A 12,489-nucleotide genomic window follows, 5' to 3' on the forward strand; every position below is an offset into this window, starting at 1 on the left:
CATTTATAAAACTGGAACTGAAAGACCTGTTTTATCTTTTTTTTAAAATAAATTAATTAATTTTTGGCTGTGTTGGGTCTTCGTTGCTGTCGTGGGCTTTCTCTAGTTGCAGCGAGTGGGGGCTACTCTTCATTGTGGTGCACGGGCTTCTCACCGCGGTGGCTTCTCTTGTTTTGGAGCACAGGCTCTAGGTGCACAGGCTTCAGTAGTTGCAGCACACGGGCTCAGTAGTTGCAGCATGTGGGCCCTACCTAGGGCATGCAGGCTTCAGTAGGTGTGGCGCAGGCTTAGTTGCTCCACAGCATGTGGGATCTTCCTGGACCAGGGCTCGAACTCACGTCCCCTGCATTGGCAGGCAGATCCTTAACCACTGCGCCACCAGGGAAGCCCTGAAAGACCTGTTTTTGTTTATTTTTGGCTGCGTTGGGTCTTCGTTGCTGCGTGCAGGCTTTCTCTAGTTGTGGCAAGCAGGGGCTACTCTTTGTTGCTGTGCGCGGGCTTCTCATTGCGGTGGCTTCTCTTGTTGTGGAGCACAGGCTCTAGGCTCATGGGCTCAGTAGTTGTGGCGCGTGGGTTCAGTAGTTGTGGCACGTGGGCTCTAGAGCGCAGGCTCAGCAGTTGTGGCGCACGGGCTTAGGTGCTCCGCGGCATGTGGGATCTTAGTTCCCCGACAACGGAGCGAACCTGCGTCCCCTGCACTGGAAGGCGGATTCATTACCACTGGACCACCAGGGAAGTCCCTCATATGATTTTTTTTTTAAACAATTAGTGAGATTGAGAAATTTTTCAATTTTTTTTGACATTTATACTGTGTATGTGAATTGTGTTCACCATTTTACTAGCTTTTTCACACCCTTATTATTTACAGGCTGCTTGATATACGTTTCAAATATTTTACAGTGTGTTACATGGATTTTGTATTTGTTTGTAAGAGTCTTTCCATATAGAAGTTTAAATTTTTTTTTCCTAACAAGAGTATTTACTGTCAGGCAGTATTCTAAGTACTTACATTATTGCCTCGATTATTCGCTTCACTACAACCCTATGAAGTAGGTGCTATTATTAGAGTTCCAATTAATTAACTGAGGATACTGAGGTAGAGAAAATAAGTGACTGGCCCAAGTTCATTCATTTGGAGCTGGGAAATGAAGCCAGGTAGTCAGAGCCGATGGTCTCCAACTTCTGTAATACTCTGCCACCCATCCTGTCAATAACTTTGCTTAAGGCTGTTTAAAAAGTCTCCTCTGCCCCAAGATTACATGGATATCTTATTATGTATTTTATAGACATACATAAATGACATATAGAATTTACTGTAAATTTTATACTAATATTCCCTTGCAATACAATTTATTTGGGCAACTTTTATGTTGTGGTAAAATATAATATTTACATTTTAACCATTTTTAAGCATATGATTCAATAGCATTAGGAACATTCACAATGTTGAGCAACCCTCACCGCTACTATTTCCAGGACTTCTTCATCATCCCAAACAGAAACTTGGTACCCATTTAAACAATAATTGCCAGTTCAGTAGTTGTGGCTCGCGGGCTCTAGAGCGCAGGCTCAGTAGCTATGGCGCACGGGCTTAGTTGCTTCGCGGCATGTGGGATCTTCCCCGACCAGGGAATGAACCTGTGTCCCCCACATTGGCAGGCGGATTCTTAACCACCATGCCACCAGGGAAGTCCCTGCTTATTAGTATTATCACCAGTCTTCTTTTCTACAGGGCAACTGGTAAATCTTTGTCCAATATTAGAGTGTAAGATTTATCTTTCCACTTTTATCTTTTATAAGCAACAGTGGTATAATAAAGAATATATCTGGCCTTTGACCCTGGTTTCTGGCACAGAGCTTCCAAAACCCTTGGAATTTCAGAGTGAGAGGAGTTTCTTTGTTATACTGATGAGGTAGGTGACTCAGGATCGGGGCTGGTCACCAGAAAGACCAACCCTGTGACTGGTCAGCCAACTTTGGGCCAGCCTGACCTCAGGGGAGGGGATAGGGCTGGAGATGGAACTCATCCATGTCATCAAGGATTTAATTACACATGCTTCTAACGAAACTCCAGTAAAAACTCTGGTCACCCCAGCTCTGTGGAGCTTCCAAGTTGGTGAACACATTGATGTGGTGGTGGGGTGAGATGCCTGGATCCCACAGGAGAGGGCGTATAACCTCTGCATATTCCTCCACTCCTAAAGAGTATTTCTCAGTTTGGTTGCTCCTGACCTGTATCTTTTATAGTAAAACTGTAATTCTAAGTATAATGTCTCAGTGAATCCTGTGAGTTGTTCAAGCAAATTACTGAACCTGAAAGGGTTGTGGGAACCCCAAATTTATAGCCTAGTTAGGGTACACCTGAGGCTTGTGGCTGGAGCCTCAAGTGGGGACAGTCTTGTGTAGGCCTTTGCACTTCTCTTGTGGGCTCTGTGCTAACTCCACGTAGTGTGAGAATTTAACTGAATTACAAGCACTCAGTGTAGAACAGTGCAACACACTATTTTTTAAAATGTCTTTTGTAATTTAAAAAACTATTAAACAGTTTTTAACACATCTTTTGACAGCTGAACTTATGACATTTACAGTCTTGGTTACAACTATATTTAGCTTATTGTCATCTTAACACTTTAAAAGATAAATTTTAAGTTGCCATAGTTACATGATAATTTTTTAAATGCATGGATATAATTTATATCCTTTCATAGTTTGCTATGGAAATTAACTCTCCACTTTCTTTTGGGTCTCAGATGCACAAGTATAATTAATCCTTTTATTTTATGGCACATTGTGAACATGTCTGTGCAAAAGCTCGTTTTCCCTTCTCATCCCTGATACACAGTTTCATTTCTCTTCCTTAAAACGTATCCTCTAATGTTTCTGGTATATATCCTTAAATTATCCATGTAAAATATATAGTATTATGTACTTAATATGCATATAAATATATTCATATAGTTCTGTACATTTCATTGTTTCTAACTTCTTTCACTAAATGGTGATTACTGTATTTAGTATTTGTACAAATAACAAGCTATCATGTTTGAATCTAAAATGCTTAAAATATAGCGTTCTGTTCACCAAACAATATGGTTTTAAAAAACATTAGCTTTGATTATAGTAGCATCTTCTTGTCTATCATAATCACTGTCTTACTTGCTTTGCTTCTTTCTCCACAATTTTCTTCAACGTGTTCTCATCTGGTATGGGACTCGTAACACACCATGCAAACCAAGGGCTACACGTGAAACCTTAAATGTGGTGAAAAAGCCTTTAGGACAAACATACAATAGTTGAGAAAGGTTCACATTGAGTATTAACTGTGATATCAAGACACCTATCCTGTTTTTGACACTCGGAGCACTTTTAAAAATGTGAGGATTTCCCTGGCGGTCCAGTGGTTAAGACTCTGCACTTCCAATGCAGGGGGCGCAGGGTTCAATCCCTGGTCAGAGAACTAAGATCCCGCATGCTGTGTGGCTCCAAAAAAAAAAAAAAAAAAAGTCTGTGATTGTAATATTCTATGTATTTCGACCAAGACTTTTCCTATACATCATGTTGTTAAAATGTTACATCAAGCTTGGGGGACATAAATATTTTTTCCAATATTAAACTGGCTGAAAATGTATCAAGGAATATATCAAAGCAGGGTCTTGAAAAGGTATTTGTGCACCAATATTCACAACAGCATTATTGACAATAGCCCAAAGGTGGAAGCAACTCAAATGTCCATCATGAATGAATGAATAAAAATGTGGTCTCTACATACAATGGAATATTTTTCAGCCTTAAAAAGGAAGGAAATTCTGACACACGCTACAACATGGATGGGCCTTGAGTCCATCATGAAATAAGTGAGTCACAAAAAGATGAATACTGTACGACTTCATTTATGAGGAGTTTAGAGTAGTCAAAATCATAGAGACACAAAGTAGAATGGTGGTTCCCAGGGACTGGGGGAGAGGGGGAAGGAGGCATTGTTGCTTAATGGGCTTATAGTTTGTTTTGCAAAATGTAAAATACAAGTTCTGGAGACTGGTGGCACAAAAATGTGAATCTACTTAACACTACTGACTGCACTGTTAAAAATGGTTAAGATGGTAAATTTCAAGGCTCAAGAGGGAGGGGATATGGGGATATTTGTATACATACAGCTGATTCACTTTGTGGTATAGCAGAAACTAACACATTATAAAGCAACTATACTCCAATAAAGATGTTAAAAAAAAAAAAAGGTCGGGCTTCCCTGGTGGCGCAGTGGTTGAGAATCTGCCTGCCAGTGCAGGGGACACGGGTTCGAGCCCTGGTCTGGGAGGATCCCACATGCCACGGAGTAACTAGGCCCGTGAGCCACAACTACTGAGCCTGCGCGTCTGGAGCCTGTGCCCCGCAACGGGAGGGGCCGCGATAGTGAGAGGCCCACGCACCGCGATGAAGAGTGGCCCCCACTCGCCGCAACTGGAGGAAGCCCTCGCACAGAAACGAAGACCCAACACAGCCATAAATAAATAAATTAATTAAAAAAAAAAAAAAAAGAAAAAGGTCAATTTCGTTTCACTACAATTAAAAATAAAAAATAAAAAGGGAGCCCTGCCAGGAATACCTTAACCAGGGATACGTTCTGTGGGGTGAGCCTGCACTTCCTTTCACTCCTGTGGCAAACCCAGGGTTGGGTCAAGGGATGAGGCCAAGTCACTGCCCTACACTGGCAGATGCTCAAGAATGTGAAGTCTATCATGTCTCTTTATCAACTTAAATCATTCCACGGGAGGGGGGTGTGATGTGTGTCCCTCTCACTTCCCCATGATACCTACACCCACAAATGCCGTATCAGTAGAATGCTTTATGTTATATTCTCGTATGTGTTTCCTCCATCCAAAGACCTTATTCTCACCTTTCCAGCATGTATAACTCAAACAGATTTTCAAGACTCACCTTAGGGTTGTCTTACTCATAAAAAGTGTTCCTAAATCCAGTAGGATTAATTATATGATTAATTATACGGTAATCCTCTTAAGACCTGTACACCAAGCACTAGCATCTATCACACCTCACTTTATTTTCACGGTTGGTTTCTTGCATGCCTCTCTCACTCTACACAGACCTTTCAAGCGAGAAGTGTCTCATTGATTTTTCAATTCCAAACGTCCAATCATACAGCTAAGCCCAGCAACAACAGAATGTGCTCCATAAACATTTGTTGTTTGTAACTTGGTACTGTATCTACATTGAATGGAATGGATTTTCACTTTTGACTTTATGAAAGTAAACAAACTACTGTCATTCTCACCCTCAAATCTTTCTTTGGGTTTTTTTGACTTTGACTTGTATCCAAAAGAAACACTTATGATGAAATATCATTCATTAACAGATTATTTTTACTTTGTCATTTGATGGATATCAGTAGATGGTTAGAGGAAAAATTTTTTCATTATTGCAGGTTCCTGGGCCAAGAAACCCAGAAGGCAGGGTAAGAAAATTAGTTTTTAGTCTGACTTAATGTTTTGCCCTGAAAAATTGGTGGAAGACCACAAAAGTAACCTAGCTGACTCAGCAGGTTCTCTGCGTGCATTTTTCAATAGATGGCATGTTTGAAACATTTTTTCATGGTTGACCTGTAAGAAAGGTTAAGAGAATCTTCTCATTGGGGAAATGGAAGTACAGCCTTACATTTGGCTAGATTCAGAACTCAAGTTTTAGAGGCACTTTTACATTATGCATATTAACAGAAGGCAGACTGATGTAACTAAAATATATGAATATGAAAGTTAGTTTGATTACCTCATCAAAAAGGCTCCCCTGAACATCTCAGCTTACGGATCATCCAGTAATTCTCTATTACTTTGTTTTGTTTTGTGTATGTCACTTCTCACGATGTGAAATAAACTACTGTACTTAAATATTTATTACTTGCCTCTCTTGACTGGAATGAGAACGGCACGAGGGCAGGGACTTTGGCTTGTCCTATGAAACTCTGGGCAGGAATGAAGTTTGTCAGAGTCAGGGGAAAGGAAGGAATGAGATGAAGGTGGAAGCCGCTGGAGTGGATGGAGTGTCCCAGCAGTTTATTTAATCAAATTCAGTTCTTTGTGGACTCTTTTTCTTATAATGAGTATACGTATAAACAAAAGATTATCCGTATGTTATTTGCTCATTAGTCAAGAAACACAAAAGGAGAAAAAAAAACCCCTGAAACTAGAAGGACTAGAAGGAATTCAGCTTATTCAGATAATTCTTCAAGTTCCAAAACAATAATATTTACAGACAAGCAGGTATTTTTAAAAATAACGTTCACTCAAATTTTAATTTGTTCTTTTTTTTTTATTTTTAGAACCAAGACACATACTTGAGGGGAAAAAACACTCCATTTTCCGACATTCCGTTTCAAAGTGCAGATTTTAAAATGTAACTAAATATTTACAAGGTTTTTTTTTTCATTATCTTTCTTTCAAGAAAATAAAACTCACGAAATAAAAACATCACAAAGACAATATCAACAGAATCTGCAAGTTGTTTAAAGAAAGCATCCTTAATTAGAATATTTAACTTTCGGTTTACCTAATAGAAACATTGTTAATACTAAACCTGTAACATCTTTCCATAACCAAACATAAAACAAACGGCTGAGGCAAAGTCATTCTTTGAATAACAGTTGATATTACTGCTTTAATACCTGTTCAGGAGTTCTGATTTTTACAGAATATTTCCAAATAAAACAACTATCTGTACAAAAAAATGTTATTTTGATATTGCTTTAATTCTGTAGTATTTTTTCTAATTCCTGTTTTGTTCAGTTGCAGTTCTTTGCTTGACTTTCCCCTTTTAAGATCTGTTTGTTAGAGAAGAACTCTCAAGTACTCTGGACTCCATCCTATTTGGTTAATGTGATTAATGAGGCTTATCCTGGGGGATCTTAGTGTTTTTCTAAATTGAAAAATTAGCTACTCTATATAATAAATGCGGCTGAATCACACTCTCTTTGGATGCCTGTACTAGATAACATAAAAAGTTTGCTAACACAAAAAGGCTGCGAAAACACTGAAGCTTTGCTACCTAGCTGTTTAGATTTAGTCAATGCAAAATCTCTTATCACATTTTAGGGCCCACTAGCACTTGAGAATCTATCCAGTTGTGAGGGATCTTTCTGACTTGGATCTTACAGAAACCAGGAATGGTTGCTGGTGGGCAGAGAGGTTGCTGAAGACCACGGTTATACACTACAGCCCTGTTGTTTAATGATGATTATTACTGACACTTCTTACTTTCGTGGAATGTTGAAAAGGAAAAAAAAAATCTATGATCACAGCATTAAAAAACTTGTATTTGTGCTGCATTATTCTTATTATTTTTTTAAATTTTAATTTATTATTTATTTATTTATCTATTCATGGCTGTGTTGGGTCTTCATTTCTGTGCAAGGGCTTTCTCTAGTTGCGGCAAGTGGGGGCCACTCTTCATCGCGGTGCGCGGGCCCCTCACTATCACGGCCTCTCTTGTTGCGGAGCACCGGCTCCAGACGTGCAGGCTCAGCAATTGTGGCTCACGGGCCCAGCCGCTCCGCGGCATGTGGGATCTTCCCAGACCAGGGCTCGAACCCGTGTCCCCTGTATTGGCAGGCAGATTCTCAACCACTGCACCACCAGGGAAGCCCTGCATTATTTAAATTACTGAGATACAACTAAACTAATGGCATAAGCTAAAGACATTATTCCCTATTATTTGCTATAAAATCACTAAAAGAACCGTTTAAATTGTAAAATACAAATATAAAAGAAATAATCTTGTGGAAAGGGCCCTTATGGAAAAAGGTGTTAAAAGTGCTTTAATTTCAATATAATGATCTAAAACTGCTTCAAACATAAATATTTTAAAAATCTCTACTCAAGGACAAACACTGAAAATATGTAAACCTAGTTCTCTATTAAAATATATTTTGCAAGTAAAAATTAGAAAATATTGAAGTTAAAGGAATTTGTCACATTAAACACAGAATGGTAAATTATATAAAGTGTCAGGAATTATAAAATTATTGGTTTAATGATCAATCTAAGTAAAAAAAAAATCCTACTTTAATCTAAGTCAAATGGCACAACACTACCATAAACAATGAATCAAAAAATATCAGAGACAAAAATCTTGTTTTGAAGATTTTACTACTATTGCTTACCCTTAATCATATTAAATGTTACATTTACTCTCCTTATTCCATTAGAATAATCCCAAAGAAAATCTTTATATAACTTTAATAGCTGTGATAGCAACATTTCAAAAAATAAATTTCACAGTATTGTTAATGTTTTTGAAGGCTAGGTAGGTACTGAAAAATAGCCTAGTACAGAGTCGCTAAAATAATCGCATGGAAATTATTTTGGTATTTTAGATGTCAGAAATTGATTTCCTATTGCATTATATGATACACTTTTGCATCTAAACATTTTATCAAGGGCTATAAGGTTTATAATTTACCACATTTACATTTATCTTTAAATGTTAAAATAAAAAAATATGTAAGTAAAAAATACTTGGAAAAACTTGTAAACCTCTTTTCAGTAGACAAAAGAACTATCTTCAATGTCCTGGCTGAAAGGGTTCTTGATACCATGGAACTGAAAGAAAACAAAAAGCACAAAGATTTGAGATGAATTAATGAAGCAGACGGATGGTACGTAATAGGATAGTGGAAAGAACCCAGTTAAGTTAGAGCCAAAGAGATCAGAGTTCAAACTGTACATCTGCTCTTTACTAGCCATGGGATCCCAAGAAACTTAATAGTATTGCAGTATTTAAGGCTCTCCAAAGAGTAGTTTCCTCATCTGTAAAAGAGCAATCACATCCCTGCATCTCTCTCACGTATCTTGTGAGAATTAAACGGAATAAAGGATGTAATGTGGCCCGCACACAGGGCTCTCTCAGCCATTCCTTTAGTTCCATTATGGTGCTGAATACAAGTATCATGAGCACAACAGTAGGAAGTGGGTCACAGGGATTTTCACGTCTTCAGAAGGATGTAGTTCGTTGTAATACAACCAAAGAAATAACAATTAAAATTTTTGAGAATCAAAGCTGGATTTGATTCCAGATAGCTTTCTTAGCATCACAAACAGCTTAATTATTAAGAGCACAAGAAAGCTCAAACCATGAGACCTTTATGAAACAATTTCATTCAAGATTTCCTATTTCAAAAATTAAAATGTCTTTAATTTGTAGGTTTGCCACATCTACTATGCTTGGTGTGTTTATCATTACAGCAGCTACAGCAATTTATTAATCAAAAAGGAAAAAGCAGTCATATACCCTGCCCCCGCTTTCTCTCCTCCTTTATAGTTTTTCTTCAGGCTATGATTTAGCTGAAAATTTTCCAGTCCTGTTTAAACTCATTTAGTGGGGCAGGGAGGGGAGGAAAGGATACATAGATAATTACACCACCACAAAATACTCATATGTGAGAAATGCACACAAAAATACTGTGGAAGTAGAAGAGGCATTCTCACATGAGAGAACAGTAAGAAGTTCAATGTGGCTTGAATACAGAGGTGGAAGTGGTGGGAAATGAGCCTGTCTATGCAGGGCTGTCAAGGGCCCTGTGTTCCAAGCAAAAGTATTTGAATTTTATCCCATAGGTTATAGGGCACCAGTGGCAACTCCAATGTAGAGATGCTGCTGTCAATAGGTTTCTTAATTAGAAATAGAACTATACTAACAGCCTGCTTCTTGTCCAATTCAGACTAAGGAATTAATTAATTCAATTAATTTTTTCTACTTATTAGTTTGTAAGATAACCCAGGACTGAGAAAGAACTTTTTAAAAAATACAATTCAGCACATTTATTGAACTCTCTAAATATTTTAATGAATACAAAACCTTGGTTTTAATAGGTTTTCTTCCTTCTTTTATATTGCAGTTAGCACCAAGTTGAGGCAAAAAGCCAAATCAAAGCTTTAAAAATATTTTTTGGCTGAAATTGCATGTGGTATTTTTCACCTTATATATCTACAGACACACACAACCTACAAAACTGATTTTCCTTGAGAAACAACTTTTCAATTTAAAGAAATTCCTTGCATTTCTCTGTTTAAGACATTAAGAGATGATTAAATTTATACGCAGTACATTTTACCTCTGATGGTAGACTATTTGGGTGCTAATGTAGTTTTTGCAGAATTATTAATAACTGTTTTAAAATTTTGCTTTAACTATGGTAAATATACATGTCAATTAAATTAAAAATTATATTCTAATCATGATATTCTATAAACAGAATTGTTTCAGAGAAAAAATTTCAAGTCCCCGTGGCAAACTACCAAGTTGTTCTACTAACACATTTCAATTAACTCCATTCACTTATGCCAAGATACTATATTAAAATACTGTTATTAGATACTATATTATCTGATTGAAGTTCCTTTTTTCCACATATTTACTCTATTTTTTTCCTTCATTTATCAAAAAATGTATGTTCACAATAGGAAATCTAGAAAATAATGAACAACACTCTCCACAAACTCCAAATTTTATCACTCACAGGGAGACAAGTTAAAATGTTAGTGTACTTTATTTCCGTATCTCTATGCATTTCTTTATTTACGTAAGTAAATTTATACAATATAGTTTTAAAAATTGTCATTAAAAACTTTTATAAACTCTTCAATGGTTGCATATTTCAATAACTATAATTTACTTAACTATTATTCCTTGAAGTTGGGTTTTATTGAAGGACATATTTAGTGATATTACCAATTCTTTTTTTCTCAGTCTTTGACAACTAGTTTTCCACTGACAATGTAATTCAACTCTGCCTGATTTTAAACAATTCTACAAGTCTACACAGAAAAATGTGCCATCTATCACCACTTGTTGTAAATTCCACTAACATAAATGTACAAAGATAAAAGTGAAAACTCTACGAAGTACTAAACTTGTGAAACTCACCGTTAAGTCCAAGGAACTTCTGGAAGCACACCCAAATCAGGAGAGCAAGGGTATGCAGCGACCGGTTGATGGGAAACATACTGTGAAAAAATTGGCTGCTGAAAATTGTAAACAGGCATTTGAGATGGAAAATGTCCACTCACTGGCACAAAGTCATTTGCTTGTCGTTCCCCAGCAAAGTAACCAAAATATTGAGAGTACAACAGATTAGAATGTGTATTTTGAACAGTACTTGTAACTGCAGTCAACATTCCGAAAGGAGGTGGCTGTACTTCATAGGATGTTATTCCCTGGTATGTCTGGGTAATGGAACTCCCATTGCTGCTGCTGTAACGATAAACACACCAAGCAAAGTAAGGATATGAAGTTCCAAATGACTGCTCAGAAGAATTATATACTGGGGCACATGCAGACTGTGGAATTTCATTCCAATATGTGGCAGCATTCTGAGTTAAAACTTTTGAATTCTATTGTTCAGAAAAAGAGTATTCTACTGTTTGATTCACATTAAGGGTCATGTTCTCAGATGCTTCAACAGGTGTAGTATTGGAACTCAATGTACCCTTCCTATATTTTTCTTTTGACACAGTTTTTGCAGGTTGTGTTTTATTTGCAGAACAGGAATTTTGTTCTGGATACGTATGGGTTCTGGAGAACTGGTGCATGTAGAATTTTTAATGGATGAATTTAATATTTCATTATCTTGAGGTTCAAAGTCAGTGTCATTCATTTCTAAATTGGCATCGATATTCCTCACAAAATAGAAAATAGGCTTTGAGAGCACTAATGCATTAGGCAGAAGAGAAGCATCAGTTTCTGGTTTTATGTCTGAGGGACAAGATTTCTCTGCAGGATCTGAGGAATTCTTAAGAAATTTCTGAGAAGGTATCTCCTGGTCTTTTGAAAATGTGCCATCTACGCATTTTTGGTCAAAAATTGCCAAAGGAGAACAATCTTAGCACTTTTTGTTTCAGCAACACTAAAATTTACATTTCTTTCCTTCATGTTATTTAAGTTTCCCTGTTGTCCACTGAAATCTTCTGAAGTAGCAGATGAAATATTAGTTAAATCTATTTTGCCCTTTAACTTTGACATACAAGTGTCTTTTAGGTTCTTTAAAGGTAAAAGTGAGCCAGGTAGTGATCGCTGAATTTCAACTTTTTTTGGAGAGACATGGTTTCTTTTCAGATTGTCAGATGAACTTGGTCCTATATCATTTTCACTTTCGGGATGAGATCTCACAGTCCTATTAAGTGTAACACACATACAAACAACTTTAAATACAGAGAGTCACAAAATTTCAATATAAATATATATTTGAAAATTTTATTTAGGAAAAGAATTCTTAAGATTCACATTTTCCTCTTTGTATTGGCACTATGCAAGAAACATATTTCTCCAGTTTTCCTCCCTTGGTTTGAATTTAGATACTTTTCTTGCTGAAGGTGATATATTCCACATTTCAAATATATTTCCAATACATCTGAAAATACAGAGTGCTGTCAATATTCTAATAAATTATTTTATGCTTTGGACACTTCCTGATTTCAATTTTTTTGC

At 36.9% G+C, this 12,489-nt stretch overlaps 1 protein-coding gene across 1 annotated transcript in view; it reads right to left on the reverse strand.

The window, feature by feature from the left end:
* Positions 1-8,455: 8,455 nt before the first annotated feature.
* Positions 8,456-12,489, reverse strand: part of TEX15 (testis expressed 15, meiosis and synapsis associated) — a 49,015-nt gene continuing 44,981 nt past the window's right edge. Inside the window, 4 exon segments of the mRNA XM_059909371.1 lie at positions 8,456-8,606; positions 10,930-11,542; positions 11,545-11,886; positions 11,889-12,175. Of these exon segments, the coding sequence (XP_059765354.1) occupies positions 10,932-11,542; positions 11,545-11,886; positions 11,889-12,175 (1,240 nt within the window). The 3' untranslated portion in view covers positions 8,456-8,606; positions 10,930-10,931.

Source organism: Balaenoptera ricei, chromosome 21 (assembly GCF_028023285.1).
Source record: "Balaenoptera ricei isolate mBalRic1 chromosome 21, mBalRic1.hap2, whole genome shotgun sequence".
NCBI classification, from domain to species: domain Eukaryota; kingdom Metazoa; phylum Chordata; class Mammalia; order Artiodactyla; family Balaenopteridae; genus Balaenoptera; species Balaenoptera ricei.